General features: G+C 44.4%; 1 protein-coding gene across 6 annotated transcripts in view; it reads right to left on the reverse strand.

The window, feature by feature from the left end:
* Window positions 1-23,868, reverse strand: part of LOC106570450 (alpha-catulin) — a 205,140-nt gene that overhangs the window by 107,244 nt on the left and 74,028 nt on the right. Inside the window, exons 3-11 of one of the 6 annotated variants that reach the window (XM_014142798.3) lie at window positions 16,925-17,112; window positions 14,351-14,470; window positions 10,256-10,345; window positions 8,155-8,241; window positions 7,353-7,553; window positions 5,539-5,628; window positions 3,658-3,816; window positions 3,273-3,365; window positions 398-563 (exon numbers count right to left, since the gene is read on the reverse strand). In XM_014142798.3, the coding sequence (XP_013998273.2) occupies window positions 398-563; window positions 3,273-3,365; window positions 3,658-3,816; window positions 5,539-5,628; window positions 7,353-7,553; window positions 8,155-8,241; window positions 10,256-10,345; window positions 14,351-14,470; window positions 16,925-17,112 (1,194 nt within the window). Of the gene's footprint in view, window positions 1-397; window positions 564-3,272; window positions 3,366-3,657; window positions 3,817-5,538; window positions 5,629-7,352; window positions 7,554-8,154; window positions 8,326-10,255; window positions 10,346-14,350; window positions 14,471-16,924; window positions 17,113-23,868 lie in introns of all 6 variants that reach the window. The other 5 variants (XM_014142794.3, XM_014142797.3, XM_014142793.3 and 2 more) reach the window with 5 other exon arrangements.

Below are 23,868 nucleotides of genomic sequence, written 5' to 3' on the forward strand. Positions count from 1 at the left end.
AGCCCATAAATACTGGCACCGTGACACACCACAGAGGTTACGGATGATAGGAATCACGCTGCGTGCTGGGAGAGAGCTCTGAGAAACGTCTGGCATCACCACGCTGGGACACACACTGGCTATCAGGCCTGTAACAGAACGGTTTGTATATCCAACTCAATGAGAGGTATCCTGCTGATGGTGCTTTAATCTGACATCCCCTCCCTGATAGAGATTGTGTCAGACAATACAAACAACTACGGTTATAGAGATTTAGCTGTCTATGAATAGGATCAATACATTTTAGACTACCGCAGCTCAGCGTGAGACAGAGAGTAAAAACAACCACGGCTTGTAGTGTGCAACCCTCTCCTGCGACTGCCCATAACACACACCCATCCCTCTCCCCCTCTCCTACCACTGGCAGTCCCACCTCGGCGGCCCTCGAACACGTCGTTGATCTCCCTTAGCAGCACGGCCATGTCGCAGAGCTGGGACTCCCAGGCCTCACAGAACACATCCAGGTTCTCCTTGGCAATCTTACTGGATGGGTGCAGGGCCAGCGTCTGGGCTGCAGAGATGATCTGACAGGAGAGAGAGAGGAAGGGGGGAGAGAGAGAGAGAGAGAGAGAGGGAGTGAGCAGATGGAGTAGCTATGTTTTACACTGTATTGGACTGTGAAAGTGTTTTGATAAGGTGCACTAAGTTCTACCTTAAGTCAGGGGATCCCAAACTTTTTTGGCCCACGACCCCATTTTGATATCACATTTGTTTCGTGACCCCACCATGTAACAAAAATGATGTAATCAACGGCCAATGTTAACTTTTTTATTTGACAGCCTATTACAAATGAGTCTGACAGTTCTTTTGACAGCATTTGAAAAGTACTGGTTTGAAGTGATTGAAATGGATCAGAAAGTTATTGGGAAGTTCAGAAGGTCCTCAGCTAATAATTATGTGTGATCTTTCCCCCCAGTCTGGCTTAGTGCCTGGTCTTGTCCACTCTGTTCTAATTGGCATTGTAGAAGGAAACAGACACAAACGTCTGTGTCTTATCTCTCAGTGATGGGGTCATAATATTTTGTAGCTTAAATCGTTCAAAAGACTGAGCCACATTTGTAGGAGGAAAACAGCTTTTTTATTTTATATTTTTGCTTCCAAATTTTATTTCACCATTTCTCTCGCGACCCCATTTTCAAAATCAGGCAACCCCACATGGGAAACGATCCCTTAAGTGGAGCTATTACTATGTTACTCACAGCAGTACCTATCCAGACCAGTTGATTCTTTCAGGGAAGACCAACAAGGGGCCCAAGAAAAGGAGAGGGTGATTTGAATGGAACCAGGCCTCAGTCTCGTACAATGTTGAACTACTATGAGACAGCAGAGACACAGGAGTTACACCGGATCATTACCTGTCAGTGTGGGGGTGGATTTGTTCCATTTCACACAATCTTCAGCGGGCAGGGCATCAGTTTTGTTCCCCACTTTTCTAATTATGTTTGGTCTTCCAGGCCGTCGGGAAGGTCATTATCTGCTGCTGGAGGTATAGTGTGAAATGTGATGATCCTCCCACGGTAACGTCAGACGCTGCATGACCCCACAGTAATGACTGAGCTCATAGGCTCAAAGGTCAACCAATCAATAAGGTCACAGAGGGGGAGCCACCGCCAAGCAGGGAGGGATGATACTGGTGTGTGTGTGTATCTGTGCGTGTCTTTCAATGATAATGAAGGGACTCCTGCGGGTAATTGCCAATTAAATGCAGCACACTGGGGGTGATGCACTCTGACTTCTGTGCATGTGGTTGTCTGAGTTATTTCCCCATGTATCAGATGAAGTCTTCTTAATGTCTGTTTCTGCAATGGTTGGCTGTGTTTAATGGATGGAGTTGAAGCTATAAGGGATCTAGATGACAGGGGATGTACTGACAAACTGAACCTTGATTATGGAGAGGTTATACAGCTTATCAAGTTTCTGTCGCAACATGGATTGTATCAGACATGATCAGGACTATGCCATCTCAGGTGTCTTGTTTTGTCCCTTCAGGGCCCCGTCCTCAGTGTCAGTGTGATGCGTATGTTTTACCTGTCAGTGTGTGTGTGTTTTACCTGTCAGTGTGTGTGTGTGTTTTACCTGTCAGTGTGTGTGTGTTTTACCTGTCAGTGTGTGTGTGTTTTACCTGTCAGTGTGTGTGTGTTTTACCTGTCAGTGTGTGTGTTTTACCTGTCAGTGTGTGTTTGTTTTACCTGTCAGTGTGTGTGTGTTTTACCTGTCAGTGTGTGTTTTACCTGTCAGTGTGTGTGTTTTACCTGTCAATGTGTATGTTACCTGTCAATGTGTGTGTTACCTGTCAATGTGTGTGTGTTTTACCTGTCAGTGTGTGTGTGTTTTACCTGTCAGTGTGTGTGTGTTTTACCTGTCAGTGTGTGTGTGTTTTACCTGTCAGTGTGTGTGTGTTTTACCTGTCAGTGTGTGTGTTTTACCTGTCAGTGTGTGTGTGTTTTACCTGTCAGTGTGTGTGTTTTACCTGTCAGTGTGTGTGTTTTACCTGTCAATGTGTATGTTACCTGTCAATGTGTGTGTTACCTGTCAATGTGTGTGTGTTTTACCTGTCAGTGTGTGTGTGTGTTTTACCTGTCAGTGTGTGTGTGTTTTACCTGTCAGTGTGTGTGTTTTACCTGTCAGTGTGTGTTTTACCTGTCAATGTGTGTGTTTTACCTGTCAATGTGTATGTTACCTGTCAATGTGTGTGTTACCTGTCAATGTGTGTGTGTTTTACCTGTCAGTGTGTGTGTGTGTTTTACCTGTCAGTGTGTGTGTGTTTTACCTGTCAGTGTGTGTGTTTTACCTGTCAGTGTGTGTTTTACCTGTCAATGTGTGTATGTTACCTGTCAATGTGTATGTTACCTGTCAATGTGTGTGTGTTTTACCTGTCAGTGTGTGTGTGTGTGTTACCTGTCAGTGTGTGTGTGTTACCTGTCAGTGTGTGTGTGTTTTACCTGTCAGTGTGTGTGTGTGTGTGTTACCTGTCAGTGTGTGTGTGTTACCTGTCAGTGTGTGTGTGTGTTTTACCTGTCAGTGTGTGTGTTACCTGTCAGTGTGTGTGTGTGTGTGTGTGTTACGTGTCAGTGTGCGTGTGTGTTACCTGTCAGTGTGTGTGTGTGTGTGTGTGTGTGTGTGTGTGTGTGTGTGTGTGTGTGTGTGTGTGTGTGTGTGTTACCTGTCAGTGCGTGTTTTATCTGTCTGTGTGTGTTACCTGTCACTGTGTGTTACTTGTCACTGTGTGTTACCTGGGGGCCGATGACGTGGAAGGTCTCCTCAGCGTGTATACATGTGATCTCCAGAGGCTCTGTCCCAGAGACGTGACACAGTAGACGACAAGTCTGGAACCGGACAAAGAACATCGGCGTCTAACATCAATTTGACTGGATATGAGCAGTAGACACAGACCTACATGTTGATGCCAAAAACAGATCAAGATACTTATCCAAATGTTTCAATTGAAAAAATACATACAGGCTTCCAAAGCCAGTAGCCCACATCACACATGTCCATATACCTCAGGCATAGAGATGGATATGAGGTTGGATTGTTGTGGATTGAATTGAATACTTTATTGTGCTTCAATGGTGACTTGATCAAGTCAACCTCCCCAGCCTAGTGAGCTTCTCTCACCTCCACCAGCTGTTCTTTCTGCTCGCCAAGCGTCCGGGCATACTCTGCCACAGCCTCCAGGTTGCCCTCGCCCCCCGAGGCCTTCAGGGCCCGCAGAGGCAGGTGTTCTGCATGCAGCTTCAGCAGGTCCGCCGCCCGCCCCACTGCCACCTTATGAAGCTGGACGGAAGGGAGAGGGGAAAAGAGGGGGTGAATATGTGTGTACGTTTTGTATCTTTTCAACGCCTGGGTGCACAATGGTAGCAGAAAGAGAAAACAATAGTAAGACAGAAAGAGAAAAAGGCAGAGAGAGAAAGAGCTAGGCAGAGAGAGAGAGAAAGAGCAAGGCAGAGAGTGAAAGAGCAAGTTAGAGAGAGAGAGAAAGAGCAAGGCAGAGAGAGAGAGAGAAAGAGCAAGTCAGAGAGAGAAATAGCAAGGCAGAGAGAGAAAGAGCAAGGCAGAGAGAGAAAGAGCAAGGCAGAGAGAGGCAGAGAGAGAGAGAGCAAGGCAGAGAGAGAGAAAAAGAGCAAGGCAGAGAAAGAGCAAGTCAGAGAGAGAAAGAACAAGTCAGAGAGAGAAATGACAAGGCAGAGAGAGAAATGACAAGTCAGAGAGAGAAATGACAAGTCAGAGAGAGAAATGACAAGGCAGAGAGAGAAATGACAAGGCAGAGAAAGAGCAAGTCAGAGAGAGAAAGAGCAAGTCAGAGAGAGAAAGAACAAGTCAGAGAGAGAAAGAACAAGTCGGAGAGAGAAAGAACAAGTCGGAGAGAGAAAGAACAAGTCAGAGAGAGAAAGAACAAGTCAGAGAGAGAAAGAACAAGTCAGAGAGAGAAAGAACAAGTCAGAGAGAGAAATGACAAGGCAGAGAGAGAAAGAACAAGTCAGAGAGAGAAAGAACAAGTCAGAGAGAGAAAGAACAAATCAGAGAGAGAAAGAACAAGTCAGAGAGAGAAAGAACAAGTCAGAGAGAGAAAGAACAAGTCAGAGAGAGAAATGACAAGGCAGAGAGAGAAAGAACAAGTCAGAGAGAGAAAGAACAAGTCAGAGAGAGAAAGAACAAGGCAGAGAGAGAAAGAACAAGTCAGAGAGAGAAAGAACAAGTCAGAGAGAGAAAGAACAAGTCAGAGAGAGAAATGACAAGGCAGAGAGAGAAAGAACAAGTCAGAGAGAGAAAGAACAAGTCAGAGAGAGAAAGAACAAGTCAGAGAGAGAAAGAACAAGGCAGAGAGAGAAATGACAAGGCAGAGAGAGAAAGAACAAGTCAGAGAGAGAAAGAACAAGTCAGAGAGAGAAATGACAAGGCAGAGAGAGAAAGAACAAGTCAGAGAGAGAAAGAACAAGTCAGAGAGAGAAATGACAAGGCAGAGAGAGAAAGAACAAGTCAGAGAGAGAAAGAACAAGTCAGAGAGAGAAATGACAAGGCAGAGAGAGAAAGAACAAGTCAGAGAGAGAAAGAACAAGTCAGAGAGAGAAATGACAAGGCAGAGAGAGAAAGAACAAGTCAGAGAGAGAAAGAACAAGTCAGAGAGAGAAAGAACAAGTCAGAGAGAGAAAGAACAAGTCAGAGAGAGAAATGACAAGGCAGAGAGAGAAAGAACAAGTCAGAGAGAGAAAGAACAAGTCGGAGAGAGAAAGAACAAGTCGGAGAGAGAAAGAACAAGTCGGAGAGAGAAAGAGTGAAAGGAATAGGGAGAGTGGCAGTGTACACTCTAGAGGATAAAGAGAAGAAGTAAACAGAGGGAGAGTGATGTGGGCATATCAAAGATAAAAAAGAGCAAGAGATACAGACAAACTGTGATGGAGTACAGAAAACTCCAGACATTTCTGCTCTAGGACTGATCCCCTTGGCATGTCAGACAGTGAAGCATTCTGGGTAGGAGCGTAGGGTTACAGGACTCACCTCTCTGCGGAGTTCGTAGACACTTTGGCAGGTCTTCAGTATAGACAGCTCCATCTCCTCCGTGGCCTCTTTAGCATTTAGAGACTGCTTCTTGAAAGAAAGATAAAAACAAAAAGAAAGGAGGGAGGGAGTGGGAAAAGATAAGAGTTGTCACATAAATCATGGATTGCTGCCTTGGACGTGGCCTGTCTCTGCAGAGGAAGGAGAAGTCAGTTTCTGAACCCACACGAGATCACACAGACCTGTTCAGTCCCTATCAGAGAGACAGAGAGAGAGGAGAGAGAGAGATCGCTCGATTGCTTAGGCAATGTTAACATATGTTTCCCATGCCAATAAAGCCCCTTGAATTGAATTGAATTGAGATCCCTTCTGCTTCACCAATAGCATGTAGAACATAATAGTTTCCGACACAGATTCTTAGGCCAAGGAGACAGGTGGGCAGTACCAACCTTGCACAGACAGGATTAAAGCAGGGTGTCAAAACACTGTCAAACAAGGAGGCACCAGATTATTTGTCTTTGACCCACTCACCACACCCCCTCATATCACTCTCTCGGTTTCCACTTAAATGAGTGGAGTAACACACCTTCTCACACCCTCTCTGTTTCTACTGAATTGAGTGGAGAAACACAAACAGACCCAGGGATCCAGCTAGTGACGCACGTTGTGGAAATGTGTCTCACTGGGGAACCAACCCTTCAATGTGTTGTAGCTCTGATTCCATTCAATCTGTCAGTGGAACTGTGGCCTCTACTTTCACATCGTTATACCAGCCTAAACCAAAAACACATTGTATAAAACCTCCAAGTTTCGGTATCCAAGGAGAATGTTTTGAGCGAGGTGTCAAGAGAGAGACAGGGAACACAATGTGTTATCAGTGGAGTCAAGTGGATAGCTATTCATACAACGAGGCTGACTTCAAGTTAGATCTACTCCTATATACTGCTTTACTACTGCAACACCAGTGTTACACTAGTGTATACACCCATATGTTATACTAGGGGCATTGTGTTTCCAACAGTGAAGACTTGTGAAGAGCAGAATCAACAAGCTCTGCATAATCAAAACAGTTGCTTTGTGAGGTGTTACAGTTCACAGTTATCCATTGTTATGTAAATGCAAGCTGAAAAGTACCAGTGGCCTGGTTTTGGCCGCATGTGAGAGCAGGTCCGCCAGAGACACGGGTACCAGCCCGCGTAGATGGAAACAGACAAGTCTGAGCCTTTTGGGTAAAACGCTAGGGTAAATCCTGTATGGAAACACGCCTATAGTGAATGAAGGAAAATAGTACTGTACAGTAGCATGCAGGAGGGTTGTGTGAAAAGGCTGGATATTCTATACTTCTCCTCCACATTATCTGTAAACCTATCAACAGTACACAAGGTCATGCAACTACACTCCTGCAGTATGATTCATTTGTCACCCAGAGAATCACTTGACAGCTCAAGAACATTCACTGACAATATAGAAAGGAGATACAGAGAGAAGGTGAATGTGTGTGTTCCAGGTCTCTGTTGAAAAACAGATTTGTATCTCAACGAGACTAACCTGGTTAAATAAAGGTTGAAGAAAATGTGCGTGAAAAGGAAAAGAGGTCTGTGGGTATTTGCACGTGTAAATGTGCATATGCATGTGTTAAATCATAACATACTGCATGTGTGCTCTTAACCATGTAGACGTATGAGTACATATCTATCACATATCTGTGTGAGTACTTGTATACATGTTTGTGTGTCCCTGTGTGTCTCTGTGCTTGTGTGTATGCATGTTTGAGTGTTTATATGTGCGTGTATGCCCTGTGAACGGCCACATACCGCCTCCATCCAGGCTGTGATGAGCTGGTCAGTGTCCTGGCGGGCGAGCTGGCAGAGCTGCAGGATGCCCTCTCGGTGCTCGTGGCTGGTGTAGGCCGAGTCAGTGAAGTCCTCCGTCCTCTCCACCACCGCCTCCAGCTGGCCAGACAGAGCCTGGTGGGGCAGCAAGTACAGACCCTCACGCAGACCTTCCACGTTGGACTGGGATCACAGACAGAGACACAGACATACACACAGAGAAAAACACAGAGACAGAGACACAGAGAGGGAGACACAGACAGAGAGAGAGACAGCGACAGAGACACAGACAGAGACATAGAGACAGACACAGACAGAGAGATAGAGAGAGACACAGAGAGAGACACAGAGACAGACAGAGACACAGACAGAGAGATAGACAGAGACACAGAGACAGACAGAGACACAGACAGAGACACAGACATAGAGACAGAGACAATAGTGAATACAAAAACGTATTTGTCATGCCAAAAATGTCATTGACACAGGCAGAGACAGAGACACAGGCAGAGACAGAGAAGATCATTAGAAAGCTCTATGATCTCTGTTGCAGTCTATTATCCAGTTCAAAAACAAGTTACTGGCATATCAGGTTGACTAAGGATAATTTACTTATTCTAAAGAACTCGCACAGAACTCCTAGCATACTTCATCTTTGTATGTAGAGGCCTAAAGCGGCATACTGTATTAACACAGGCAGGTACAGTGTTATAACACATTGTTGCGTTGTACTCAGCAACATATGGAAAGAGCCCCCAGGCTCGGTCCTCCCCTGTCGTCCCACCTTGAAGTCCTTGATGCCGGTGTAAATGCTGAGGGGAAGGACCTTGGTCTCCCCGCAGGGCCGAGCGTCCGTCACGATCTCCATGACCTGCTCCAGGGCGAAACGCATGCGGTGAAACACGGCGTCTTTGTTGATACGTGCTGACTCGCAGTCAGGGTGTCTGAGACACGTCTGCACGGAGGAGAGACTCATGGTTTATAAGTATCTGGCACATGATTTGAAAACCAAGCAGCAGATGAAGAAACAGTCCATGTTTGAAATCAATTGTAGTAATACAGTCCCTCTACCTCGTAAATACAGTTAAAGTCTGAAGTTTACATACACTTAGGTTGGAATCATTAAAACTCGTTTTTCAACCACTCCACAAATTTCTTGTTAACAGACTAGAGTTTTTGCAAGTCGGTTAGGACATCTACTTTGTGCATGACACAAGTATTTTTTCCGACAATTGTTTACAGACAGATTATTTCACTTACAATTCACTGTATCACAATTCCAGTGGGTCAGAAGTTTACATACACTAAGTTGACTGTGCCTTTAAACCGCTTGGAAAATTCCAGAAAATGGTGTCATGGCTTTAGAAGCTTCTGATAGGCTAAATGACATCATTTGAGTCAATTGGAGGTGTACCTGTGGTATTTCAAGGCCTACCTTCAAACTCAGTGCCTCTTTGCTTGACATCATGAGAAAATCAAAAGAAATCAGCCAAAACCTCAGAAAAGAATTGTAGACCTCCACAAGTCTGGTTCATCCTTGGGAGCAATTTCCAAATGCCTGAAGGTACCACGTTCATCTGTACAAACAATAGCACGCAAGAACAAACACCATGGGACCACGCAGCCGTCATACCGCTCAGGAAGGAGACGCGTTCTCTCTCCTAGAGATTAACGTACTTTGGTTCAAAAAGTGCAAATCAATCCCAGAACAACAGCAAAGGACCTTGTGAAGATGCTGGAGGAAACAGGTACAAAAGTATCTATATCCACAGTAAAACGAGTCCTATATCGACATAACCTGAAAGGCCGCTCAGCAAGGAAGAAGCCACTGCTCCAAAACCGCCATAAAAAACCAGACTACGTTTTGCAACTGCACATGGGGACAAAGATCATAGTTTTTGGAGAAAGGTCCTCTGGTCTGATAAAACAAAAATAGGACTGTTTTGCCATAATGACCATCGTTAAGTTTTGAGGAAAAAGGGGGAGGCTTGCAAGCTGAAGAACACCATCCCAACCGTGAAGCAAGGGGGTGGCAGCATCATGTTGTGGGGGTCCTTTGCTGCAGGAGGGACTGGTGCACTTCACAAAATAGATGGCATCATGAGGCAGGAAAATGATGTGGATATATTGAAACAACATCTCAAGACATCAGTCAGGAAGTTAAAGCTTGGTCGCAAATGGGTCTTCCAAATGGACAATGACCCCAAGCATACTTCCAAAGTTGTGGCAAAATGGCTTAAGGACAATAAAGTCAAGGTATTGGAGAGGCCATCACAAAGCCCTGACCTCAATCCTATAGAACATTTGTGGGCAGAACTGAAAAAGTGTGTGCAAGCAAGGAGGCCTACAAACCTGACTCAGTTACATCAGCTCTGTCAGGAGGAATGGGCCAAAATTCACCCAACTTATTGTGGGAAGCTTGTGGAAGGCTACCCGAAACGTTTGACCCAAGTTAAACAATTTAAAGGCAATGCTACCAAATACTAATTGAGTGTCTATAAACTTCTGACCCACTGGGAATGTGATGAAAGAAATAAAAGTTGAAATAAATAATTCTCTCTACTATTATTCTGACATTTCACATTCTTAAAATAAAGTGGTGATCCTAACTGACCAATGGGAATTTTTACTAGGATTAAATGTCAGGAATTGTGGAAAAACTGAGTTTAAATGTATTTGGCTAAAGTGTATGTAAACGTCCAACTTCAAATGTATATTTAACACAAAAACTATGTTTTACGTGAGAAGTTAGACTGGTTTGATTCCAAAAAAGAATGAAAATTCACATGACCACCATAAGGCCTAATTTCACCCATGCAGTACTAAGGTTTTCCAGCTCAAAGCTTTGACCTACTACATTAGCAGTAGTGGTAGGACATACATACCTTGGATGCAGTGAGCAGCATCATGGTGCATTTCTCCAGCACTGCTCTGGCTGCTGCCATCCTGGCCTTCTTATTCTCGTCCTTCAGATCCTAAAATGACAGAGACCAACACAGTTAAGCTGTGTTCACATTGACAGTTTGAAGTCACTCAAATCCTATTTATTTGCATATCTGATTTGAATCTGTTCTTTTTCCTGCAGCCTGAACAGACAAAAAGCAGATGGAATCTAATATTTCAAGACACATTTCAAACCACTTTCGTAGGTGGTTTGAAGTCAGATACAAATCTAATTCCTGCCCATGTGACTTGTGTCTGAAAGGTCAAATGTGATGTTTTTGTCCTCAAGTGGTTCTTTGGAATATCTTGTTGCTTGCTAGCTACTCTGTTACCAGTTTGACAAGAACATGTGGCAGCTAACTAAACTAGCTTGTTGATTGTTTACAAACAAATTAGTGAATGTGACAGAAAGCTAAACAGCTACCTAGCTAGCTAGTTGACTGCTGTTGCTAGCCAAAAAGGATTCAATTTGAAAGTTGGATCATCTTATACTTTGAGGCTTTAACCTGTTAGGGCTAGGGGGCAGTATTGACACAGCCGGATAAAAAACGTACCCGATTTAATCTGGTTACTACTCCTGCCCAGTAACTAGAATATGCATATAATTATTGGCTTTGGATAGAAAACACCCTAAAGCTTCTAAAACTGTTTGAATGGTGTCTGTGAGTATAACAGAACTCATATGGCAGGCCAAAACCTGAGAAGATTCCATGCAGGAAGTGGCCTGTCTGAGAAGTAGTGTTTCATCTTGGCTCTTTTTATTGAAGACTGAGGATCATTGCAATAACGTGACACTTCCTAAGGCTCCCATAGGCTCTCAGAGCCCGGGAAAAAGCTGAACGATATCGAGGCAGGCTCTGGCTGAAACACTTTATCGCTTTTGGCAAGTGGCCGCTCAGAGTACTATGGGCTTAGGCGCGTGCCCGAGTCGACCGAATGCTTTCTTTTCTTTTGTCTGTTTACCTAAACGCAGATTCCCGGTCGGAATATTATCGCTTTTTTATGAGAAAAATGGCATAAAAATTGCTTTTAAACAGCGGTTGACATGCTTCGAAGTACGGTAATGGAATATTTAGAATTTTTTTGTCACGAATTGCGCCATGCGCGTCACCCTTATTTACCCCTTCGGATAGTGTCTTGAACGCACTAACAAAACGCCGCTGTTTGGATATAACGATGGATTATTTTGGACCAAACCAACATTTGTTATTGAAGTAGAAGTCCTGGGAGTGCATTCTGACGAAGACAGCAAAGGTAATAACATTTTTCTTATAGTAAATCTGACTTTGATGAGTGCTAAACTTGCTGGGTGTCTAAATAGCTAGCCCTTTGATGCCGGGCTATCTACTGAGAATATTGAAAAATGTGCTTTCACCGAAAAGCTATTTTAAAATCGGACATATCGAGTGCATAGAGGAGCTCTGTATCTATAATTCTTAAAATAATTGTTATGTTTTTTGTGAATGTTTATCGTGAGTAATTTAGTAAATTCACCGGCAGTGTTCGGTGGGAATGCTAGTCACATGCTAGTCACATGCTAATGTAAAAAGCTGGTTTTTGATATAAATATGAACTTGATTGAACAAAACATGCATGTATTGTATAACATAATGTCCTAGGGTTGTCATCTGATGAAGATCATCAAAGGTTAGTGCTACATTTAGCTGTGGTTTGGGTTTATGTGACATTATATGCTAGCTTGAAAAATGGGTGTCTGATTATTTCTGGCTGGGTACTCTGCTGACATAATCTAATGTTTTGCTTTCGTTGTAAAGCCTTTTTGAAATCGGACAGTGTGGTTAGATTAACGAGAGTCTTATCTTTAAAATGGCGTAAAATAGTCATATTTTTAAAAAATTGAAGGTTTTGCATTTCTAAGGTATTTGAATAATGCGCCACGGGATTACACTGGCTGTTGAGTAGGCCCATAGAGGTTAAAAGTGTTTAAAACACGCAGATTTTGAATATTCAAAGCAACTGGGAAATGTCCATGGCAGATTGTTGTCATCTTAGCATGCTACATAACTTCTGAGTGATAGGAAGCACATGCACCACCACCAATCAGTCTATACCACTGCGTAAACACCCATCGTTACTATGACAACTAGCGTAGCCATGTCAGCAAATAACTGCTGTCTGAACAAACACAAATCCAATTTGGTCACGTACCTTGCTGTTTGGACAGTCAGTAGTCCAAAACTGATTTGAAAAACAAAACTGATTTTCAATATTAAGGCACGCAGTGTGAACAAGGCTTAAGAGAAGAAGCTTCCCTTCAGGTCCTAAAGGACAGAGACCAACACTGGACAGTTAGAGAAGTAGCAGGTTCCCAAACTTCTCTGATTTGTGAGTGTGACCCAGTTAAAGCCTTTTGAATGATCTTGTGAGCCACCGAATAGACAGAACCATTTCTCAAGCTTAAATCCAACACGACTTACAGTGACCTACCAGCACCAGTGGGCTCTGACGCAAGTCTCAAACCCACTCTGACTCAGTGGGGTCTGACCATACCAGTGGTCTGGACTAGTGGACCAAGGTCACATCCCAAATGGTACCCTATTCACCATGTAGTGCACTTCCTAAAGAACATGCTGAATACATATAGACCACATTCCTATGATGGGAAAGATATGTCAGAGTTATTAGGCTATGTTTAGTTAAAGCCTAGTTCTCAGGCCATCAGAGTTCTTACTCATAGACCAACCTGGTGAAGCTCGACTCAATGCAGTAGATAAAATTACGCAGTCGGCAGGAGACTAGATATCTCAGTAACATCCATGGTCTCTCTCTCCTCTCTCTGTGTTTCAAAGACTTAGCCTCCAGTAGGGAGGGGGTGTGTGTGTGTGGTGTGTGTGTGTGTGTGTGTGTGTGTGTGTGTGGTGTGTGTGTGTGTGTGTGTGTGTGTGTGTGTGTGTGTGTGTGTGTGTGTGTGTGTGTGTGTGTGTGTGCGGGAGAGGCTGAATCGACTTCTCGAGGCGCAGAACCATGGATTACTAAGGAGATGTGATGATGTGTTATTATATTCCCCTGCTCTTCGCTAGGTTAGTCTCTCAATAGAAGAGCCAGGAGATTTCCAGACAGAGAGAGAGATGGGGACGTGGCATGTTTGTGAAACACCCCTTTAAACAAAAAGAAGGGAAGGAAAGCTGAATATTATCCGTTCTCTCCCTACAGCACAGCGATAACACTTTTCATCAGCTAGTTAGCGCAGTCGGTTAAACCATAGCCTGTATCCCAAATGGCAACCTATTCCCTGTCTAGTGCACTAGCCATGGGGCTTTGGGAACAGGGAAGAGGGAGCCATTAGGGATGCTTACAAAGAGACTGTGTATGAATCAAAGCATGATTAGCAGACGCTGACACTACAGGGGAACACCAGAGTTTTTCTGGCCTCATTATTTCTGTAAAACTTTTTGTTTTATATATATGACATGTTGCACTTGATATATTTCAAATAGAGAGTTTGTTTGATTTGAAGGTCAAAACGTATCAAGGCATATCAACATTCTGCTTTCATGATGTAAACGCTCCTTTGATATGTGAGTCAGATCTGACCCATTCTTTTATGCCGTTTGTCTAACACACACACACACACACACACACACACACACACACACACTCTCCTAGCCGGTGCAGAAGCCCTGGAGTGTATCTCTCGTGTGTGTGTGTGTGTGTGTGTGTGTGTGTGTGTGTGTGTGTGTGTGTGTGTGTGTGTGTGTGTGTGTGTGTGTGTGTGTGTGTGTGTGTCTGTGTAGCAGGGGCTCGTCACACACACCCTGCTATCTGTGTCATCTCGCTGTCTGAGTGGATGTGGAGCCAACAGCACACGGCACTGTACACAATCTGGAGGGTCTCACTCCCCCCCCCCCCCCTCTCTTTGGACAGACTGTGTTTATCAAGAGCTGATGGGGAGTGGAGAGGCACATAGTGTTTGGTAGGATGACATAGTGTTTGGTAGGATGACAGTGTGTTTGGTAGGATGGGGGGAAAGAAGGAAGACCTGGCCCAATACACTTTCAGAGAGGGATGATACTCACATTCTGTCTGTCCCCGGTCAGGTGGGCGAACTCCACCATCTGGTTCCCGAACTGGCTGAAGATCTGGACAAACTCCTGGAAGGTGCTCACTCTCTCCAGCTGCTCCAAGGTTACTAGCACCTGGAAGATCAGGAACACTATTACAGTAACTACCATTGGCTCCCACACCTACACATTACACACAACAACTCTTCAATTAAACACAAAATACCACATGCTGAACTCAAAGATGGCACATTTCTTTATGCCAGAACCATGTCTTGAGGGAGCAAAGTTGCTGTGAGAGATGTTACTACTTTGACACCTCAGACTGCCTTTGCTGCTGGCAAAATGCTGCTTTAAGATATGTGAACGAGGTAGCAAAGCAAATTCTTAATGTGGGCCTCGCCATACAAGTGATGATCATTAATGTCACTTTCCACGCTTTCCAGCCGCAGTGTTCAGTAGAGCAGTTTGTCATGACTGATTGACTGAGACGACACGGAGGACCTGTCTGTCGAAACAGGAAAAGGTCATAGTGACAAGAAGTGGTATTGTCTCCCAATCGTCTTGTGAACGGGGAAATAGGAAGGTGGATTAATGGTGGTGTCACCATGTCTCAGGAGTTATCACAATGGCCTTGGGGCTGAGTGGGGCATCTGAAAAACCAATCAGATCACAATGATTTACCCCAATCACCTCTACTGTACACAATGGAACACACATGGTGGGGTAAAGGGTAACCTGTGATACGCCTGCAATACAGACGGAACTCCGTGTTGCATGAAGGTGTGTTAAAACGGTCACCTGGGATCTGTCTGCAATACAGACGGAACTCCGTGTTGCATGAAGGTGTGTTAAAACGGTCACCTGGGATCTGTCTGCAATACAGACGGAACTCCGTGTTGCATGAAGGTGTGTTAAAACGGTCACCTGGGATCTGTCTGCAATACAGACGGAACTCCGTGTTGCATGAAGGTGTGTTAAAACGGTCACCTGGGATCTGTCTGCAATACAGACGGAACTCCGTGTTGCATGAAGGTGTGTTAAAACGGTCACCTGGGATCTGTCTGCAATACAGACGGAACTCCGTGTTGCATGAAGGTGTGTTAAAAGGGAAATCTGGGATCTGTCTGCAATACAGACGGAACAGAACCCATGATGTATGAAGGTATATTAATGTATACAATAGTTACAGGAATGACTATTGTCATGAAAATGTAGAAATCATTAGCTTACTATGTCTTCAGCTACTTTATAAAACACGTACCTTGATAACGTGCTACTAGTGAACTGTATTGCATTTAGATACAACTTTGTCTGACTGTAAGGGGTGTGTAACTGGTGGCAGTGAAGTCAGACGCAGGAGAACAGAACTAGGTAATAGCAGGAGCAGTTTAATTGTAAAACTAACGGCATAAAGAATAACAAACATGGGTACAAAACCCGTCGCGCACCAGTAAACAATGTGCACAAGCACTTACAACAAACAATTCCCCACAAAGACATGGGGGGAATAGAGGGTTAAATACACAACAATTCATGAGGGAAATGAAAACCAGGTGTGTAGGAAAACAAGACAAAACAAATGGAAAATGAAAAGTGGATCGATGATGGCTAGAAGACCGGTGACGTCGACCACCGAACACCGCCCGAACAAGGAGAGGGACCGACTTCGGTGGAAGTCGTGACACTGACACATGCAACACTGAACAAAATCAGCCGATGCATAATGCATCAAACCTTCAACACCTCTCAGACCCCCCCCAAAACTTCATGAAATATGGATCTATTATAAAACAGTGTGATCCATCCATCCGGAGCAGTGTGTGTGTGTGTGTGTGTGTGTGTGTGTGTGTGTGTGTGTGTGTGGTGTGTGTGTGTGTGTGTGTGTGTGTGTGTGTGTGTGTGTGTGTGTGTGTGTGTGTGTGTGTGTGTGTGTGTGTGTGTGTGTGAGAGAGTGGCTTGGCTCTAGGAGGGTAAACAGTAGTGACATCCTGCAAGCCAGGCAGGAGCTCTATGCTGTTATCAGACAGACACAGGGTTCAAAATTGAATTGTGTTTGCCAGTAATGGGAGCAGACCTGTCGCCCGTCTGTCCAAACAGGCCTTACTGGACGTGATTAGGCCCTTACACTCTGTGTATGTGTGTGTGTGTGTGCCCCCTCGCCTCTAAGAGCCATACACGCACACACACAGCACATCCCGTTCCTGAAAGCAGCAGGAATAGAAACAGGGCCTGGTCCTTTTATGTAAATGTGCTGCTACTCTCCCACCATTATCTCCACAGCAGCAGAGGAGTTCTCCTGTACTGTATCATGGAGCTCCGATAGGATCTGAAAGGAGGATGGAGTTGCCAGTGCTGGGTGCTCTGTGTGTGTGTGTGTGTGTGTGTGTGTGTGTGTGTGTGTGTGTGTGTGTGTGTGTGTGTGTGTGTGTGTGTGTGTGTGTGTGTGTGTGTGTGTGTGTGTGTGTGTGACTCTGTCTCTACCTACTTTGTTCTGTGAGTCTGTGTGCATCTATAACCTCTATATCTATACTGTGTGGCCGGAAGCGGTAACTACTTGATGATCTGTTTGATGACGATGGGACCTACTTTGTTGCGTGAGGTGATGATCTGTTTGATGACGATGCGGTCTGCGAGGACCAGGACTTTGGTGACGGAGGAGAGGAGCATGCGGGCGGCCTTCACCATGCCTGTCCGGTCACTGAACACTGTTGTGCGTCTGTCCACAGGGGGCGTCACCGCAGTCCCAACGTCTGTCAGCTGGGCTATGGCATCCCCTAGAGGACAAAAAGGACGGAGGATGATAATGGTTTTTAGAGCCCGACCGATATGTTTCTTGGGTCTGATACCAATTCCGATTTTTGGGGGGACAAAACTTACCGATACCAATATATCTCCTGATATACTGTTTTACAGCGGAAATGAAAAAGTGTAATTTTCCCGCAATGAAATCTCATAAATTGCCATTCAGAAGAGCAACTGTCCTTAGAAATATGCTGCAAATGTTGATTTCTTACATTGTGAAATTAATGACACATCATGAGAATGGCTGCAAGTGTTCAGATAAGCATGAGATTCCCTTTTTTCATCCTATTTATAGAACATTGTTTATCAGTGGACTTATCAGCAAAACCTATTTAGTGGTAAAAGGCCACTATAGTGAACCGATATATCATTCAGGCTCTAGTGGTTTTGATGATGATGATCAGGAGGAGAAGGGGGAGGGTGATGATGATGATGATCAGGTGGAGTAAGAGGAGGAGAAGGGGGAGGGTGATGATGATGATCAGGTGGAGTAAGAGGAGGAGAAGGGGGAGGGTGATGATTATGATCAGGAGGAGTAAGAGGAGGAGAAGGGGGAGGGTGATGATTATGATCAGGAGGAGTAAGAGGAGGAGAAGGGGGAGGGTGATGATGATGATGATCAGGAGGAGTAAGAGGAGGAGAAGGGGGAGGGTGATGATGATGATGATCAGGAGGAGTAAGAGGAGGAGAAGGGGGAGGGTGATGATGATGTTGATCAGGAGGAGTAAGAGGAGGAGAAGGGGGAGGGTGATGATGATGATCAGGAGGAGTAAGAGGAGGAGAAGGGGGAGGGTGATGATGATGATGATCAGGAGGAGTAAGAGGAGGAGAAGGGGGAGGGGTGATGATGTTGATCAGGAGGAGTAAGAGGAGGAGAAGGGGGAGGGTGATGATGATGATCAGGAGGAGTAAGAGGAGGAGAAGGGGGAGGGTGATGATGATGATCAGGAGGAGTAAGAGGAGGAGAGTGATGATGATGATCAGGAGGAGTAAGAGGAGGAGAAGGGGGAGGTTGATGATGATGATGATCAGGAGGAGTAAGAGGAGGAGAAGGGGGAGGGTGATGATGATGATGATCAGGAGGAGTAAGAGGAGGAGAAGGGGGAGGTTGATGATGATGATGATCAGGAGGAGTAAGAGGAGGAGAAGGGGGAGGGTAATGATGATCAAATCTATAGGAATTGTTCTATATCATTCAGCATAGAAACACCATACAACATTTTCAGAGGTACCATGTATAGTACATTATCACTTTATCTAAATGTTCTAATACTTGGTCATATTTCTTCACAGTGGTTTCATGGAAACCCCATTATCCAAAAACTTGTTCAAAGTTGCATAAACTAAAAAGTGACATCCAGAATTCAGCTCCACTTTGTTTGAGAGCTAAAACCCTTTAGGTTCCCTTCCCATGGTGCCCTATGTGACAGTTGAGAGGCTCCTCCCCTCCCTTCTCTTCTCTTCTCCTCTGCTCTCCTGTCAGTCAACGGTAGCACCATAAACCCCAGTGGGAACATCTCATCCTGGACAGGCTTATATTCAGCTCGGTGGCACTGCAGCAATGTGATGCCAGCCAATGCTAGGGCCAGCTGGCACGCCCTCTGAGCGACATGACCAGGCCATTTCAAACTGAGAGGCTGGTACACTGGAGGGGCGCTAATTCCTTCACCAAACTCCAAAACAACCCTGGGTGCACAACGGAAAAGGAAAACCAACATACAAATATTGGGCTGAAGAACCATAACCAAAATAGTCTCGGGCAGTAGAAAGAGAGTGAGAGAGAGAGAGAGAGAGAGAAAGGGGGGGGGGGTGAAGAGAGAGACTTGTATCATGTTGGCTGCATGGTTTGGCTCCTTGTTTGGGTTGGCTTGCAATCCAAAAGAAAGTGCACCGACGCACTGATTGCATTTGACAGCCCCTTGTGGATGCCAGAATCCCCCAAACCAGCTGAAACATTCAGCCTAGCACACAAATAATGTTGCTGAACATCAGAATACGGTCCAGAAGCTGCATGGAGTTTGATTAAGCTATGCCAAATGTCCCCCTCCATGCTTCACAAGAGTGTTGTAACAGTGTTGCTCATTCGTCTTCTTGTTCTCTTTATCGCTAAGATCTCTTTTTATGGGAATTGTTTGTTTTCTGCTGCTTGGTATTCGAATGGGATGAACACTTGAAATGATTAAAACCTGTGGAGTCTTGTAACTGACCGAGTCCTGACCATAAAAAGAGTCTTGTAACAGGGTGATTGTGATATTATGTAGTCTGCAGCCTGCAGGTTGCACTGACATACACCGTTTGAGAGATACAGGACCGTGGTGCCCTTTTACACACTCACTATCCAAAACTCTTAATACAGTATCTGCCTCCTAAAACCTTAGCTAGCGGCATAATTGGTTTGGTCTGGTCAAGCAGAACAGATTGAAGCCAACAACTCTGCCTCATTGCCCCCTCTCTACGACATCGCCCGATGATGGAGATCACCAAATTAAAGTAATGTAATCACCTTTTTTATTTATTTCATTACGCTGCCTGCCTGCATGCCTGCCCCCCTCCATCCTCCTCCTTTGCTTCCCTCACTCACTCCCTGCCTGCCTGCCTGCCTCCCTGCGCTGGAGGGGGTCCGCTTAGTCTCTTCCTCCCTCTGGCTACACTTTAAGAGGCCGTCAATCCTTCTCCTCTTCCCACAGATTTAAAGCTTTACCTTCCTTTCCTTTCCCCTTCTTTCTTTCTTTTCATCAGAGAAGACAACTTCATTCCGTCCCAGAACGACGGAGGGAAAAGTTCACTTTCTGTCTTTTTAACGGTGAAGGTAAAATATTCCCTCAATAGAGTGAAGAAGGTAAGAAAACAGAAGAAAGGAGGAGTGGAAGGAATACAATTGGCCACTCTGGCTGACGCTTCCCACCAGCTCGCTTTTGTTTGGGTTCAGCCCTTTTCAAATAAGCACACTAGGAGATTAAACACACTGTTACACATGCCGCTTCTCCCCAACATAAACCTATTATCTCCTGTGTTGGCTTCTACATTTTTACCCTGTGAGATTTTGTTTTGGACTTAACATATCAACAGGATAAGACTTTGATTGGGCCTCAGGCTTTGACCCCCTATTCATCCTGACATTTTTCACTTGATAAGAGTTGCAAAGCCGGCTCAAAAAGATATTACTCTGTTTGTTTTAAAAGAGTGTTGATAGCTGCGGTGAAGATATCCTCCTCCCACGGAATGTGGTAGTTATTCGGAGAATGACTGACAGTTATGATGAAGAGATAAAGGGTCGGCATTTGTAGGTATATTTAGTTGCATGGGCTCATGGAAAAGTGTTGAAGGCAAGTGTTGAAGGCACAAGGTCACATCTCCCAGTTTCTCTTTTTGTCTCTCTAAGCAAAGGATTCAACTGCCGACAGCTGAGAATAGGCGAGACTCTCTCTCTCTCTATTCCTCTGAGCGAGAGAAGATACTGAAGATGAGTGAACTCTGTCCAGAAGACAGGGCAGGCAAACCTCAGAATACCCTTCATTACGCCTGCAGCCCTGCCTGCCTGGTACACAAACACTTCAGCCTCAAATTACATAGCTCTCTCCTTTTCCAAACCTGACTCATACTGTTCTGTTCTCTGTCTCTACATTTCCCCCCTCAGGAAAGAACATAACCAACTTCACTTCTCTCTAGCCTCTAGTCTTGCAAACTTAAACTAAACTTCACTCAAAACTAACAAAAACAACAGTATTTGACTTCTGAACACCTCCAGTGCAAATGTGTTGGATAGACAGAGTTAGGGTTGCACATTTTGGGGAATATTCAGAGGTGGAAACTTTCCGTGGGAATATATGGGAAATAACGGGAATATATGGGAATTAACGGAAATATATGCAAATTAATATTAATACCATTTAAATGTAGATGTTTTTTGCATTGGATATATTTACCATATCATATGGAGACAGAAACATAAACCTTTTACCGTATCATAAGTAGACATAATTGCAAATGATTAAATCCTTCCAATAGAAATGTAAAAAACAATTTAGTTACGAATTGAACTTTAATTAAATGAGTTGACTCTTCACATGGGATGATTTCACTGAAGAACAAAAGAAAGGTAATATTGAATGATACCCAATGATCCATCACATCTCCCAAAAACGTTTTCAACATACAGTACATATGTAAAATGATAGTCTAGAAACTAAAGCTTTGGTTGTCTTCCTCTCAGGCTTCCATGTCTTCTCCCTGGACCTCCTCAATGTCCACCTCTTGAACATCAGACTCTGAGGCCTAATTTTCACTGTCACTTTCCAACCTTGTTGAGGAAGGCTCGTTGTCAGGCTCAAAAAGACTCAAATTTGCCCAGATGGCCACCAATTTTTCAACCCATGTATTGGTCAGCCTGTTGCGTGTTTTGGTGTGTGTGTTCCTAAACAAGGACCAGTTGCGCTCTGAGGCGGCTGGTGTTGGTGGGATTTGTAGGATGATGGAGGCAACAGGGGAAAGAGCCTCAGATCCACAAAGTCCCTTCCACCAGGTGGCTGATGAGATATGTTGGCACGATTGCCATATTGCATCTCCATCCCAAAGCCCTTGCTTGGAAGTGTACTTCGCCAGACTGCCAAGAACCTTTCCCTCAGCCAGGCCAAGGTGGTGAGACACGGTAGTGATGACACCATAGGCCTTGTTGATCTCTGCACTTGACAGGATGCTCTTGCCAGCATACTTGGGGTCCAACATGTACGCTGCGGTGTATATGGGCTTCAGGCAGAAGTCTTCACGCTTTTTTATGTATTTCAGAACTGCAGTTTCCTCTGCTTGGAGCAACAGTGAAGTGGGCAGAGCAGTACGGATTTCTTCTCTTACATCTGCAAGCAGAGTCTGAACATCAGACAGGATGGCATTGTCTCCCTCAATCCGTGCAATGGCTACTGCTATAGGTTTCAGGAGTTTCAGGCTGCTTACCACTCTCTCCCAAAATACATCATCCAGGAGGATCCTCTTGATGGGGCTGTCCAAATCGGCAGACTGTGATATGGACATTTCTTGGAGAGACTCCTTCCCCTCCAAGAGGCTGTCAAACATGATGACAATACCATCCCAACGGGTGTTGCTGGGCAGCTTCAATGTGGTGCTCTTATTCTTCTCACTTTGCTTGGTAAGGTAGATTGCTGCTATAACTTGATGACCCTTCACATACCTAACCATTTCCTTGGCTTTCTTGTAGAGTGTATTGTTTTCAGTGCCATGATGTCCTTGAAGAGCAGATTCAATGCATGAGCAGCATATCCAATGGGTGTGATGTGAGGGTAGGACTCCTCCACTTTAGACCAAGGAGCCTTCATGTTCGCAGCATTGTCTGTCACCAGTGCAAATACCTTCTGTTGTCCAAGGTCATTGATGACTGCCTTCAACTCATCTGCAATGTAAAGACCAGTGTCTGGTGTACCTTGTGTCTGTGCTCTTGTAGAATACTGGTTGAGGGGTGGAGATGATATAGTTAATTATTCCTTGCCCACAAACATTCGACCACCCATCAGAGATGAATGCAATACAGTCTGCTTTCTCTATGATTTGCTTGACCTTCACTTGAACTCTGTTGAACTCTGCATCCAGCAAATGAGTAGATAAAGCATGTCTGGTTGGAGGGGGTGTATGCTGGGTGAAGAACATTCAGATATCTCTTCCAATACACATTGCCTGTGAGCATCAGAGGTGAACCAGTTGCATACAAGCAAGACATTCATCAGCATTTCTCTGACTACGTTCCTCCATTGAGTCAAAAAAACTTCTGTTTCCAGGAGGACCATGAGCTGTTGCTATCGATAAGGTGTCTGATTCATCATTTTCACCTCGAATAGAAGTAGAGGGACTTTTGTCAGAGGTTGCTTGTTGTGAGCGCTGAGGGAACGTTATGCACTTGGCCAGCTGATTCTGCATCTTTGTTGCATTCTTCACATATGATTTGGCACAGTACTTGCAAATGTACACAGCTTTTCCTTCTACATTAGCTGCAGTGAAATGTCTCCACACATCAGATAGTGCCCGTGGAATTTTCCTGCACAGATTAGGAAAAAAACGAGTAAAAAAACCCGAATACAATTCCCTGTACAGATAAAGAGTTAAGCAGTTAGATTAAACAACTCCTTTGTAAGATAAATGTTTTAAAATGAAACATGTATGGAAACAGGTGAATTAACACTCCTCAGTTAGCAGGCTCAAGCAAGCTAAAACCCACATCATAGCAAAAACGAACTAGTAGAAAATGTTAAGAAGTCAGAAATGATCTAAACACACTTTGCTGTAGGCTACTATTTACTAGTTAACAAAAAATCATGTATGTCATATAAAATATATTCACCCCACCCAGTATTGTAATCAAAACCTACCAGAAAGCATGTAGTCCTTGGTTCAGACAGTGAAGTAGCGCGGGCTCAATAGCATCTCATTTGTGTGCAAGATCTTGAGAATCAGCTGTACATGTGATGGAAGAATGCACCGTGCATGCAGAGGGTTGCAATTCCATTGAATTGGGGTTAGTTTAATCAAAATATGCTACAAGACCTAGAATTGCCTTATCTGTATCCCACAAAAAAAGGTTCACTGTTATAAGCTAACTTTTTTGATGAATTTAAGCAAAATTCCCCAAATTCAAGGGCTTAACTTCCCATGGAAAGTTTCCGACCCTTTTTAAAAATGTATTTATGATGAAAACAACAGCAAAAACACTCCCTTCGTTGGAC

The sequence above is a fragment of the Salmo salar genome, chromosome 14 (genome assembly GCF_965601325.2).
Source record: "Salmo salar chromosome 14, fSalSal1, whole genome shotgun sequence".
NCBI lineage: Eukaryota > Metazoa > Chordata > Actinopteri > Salmoniformes > Salmonidae > Salmo > Salmo salar.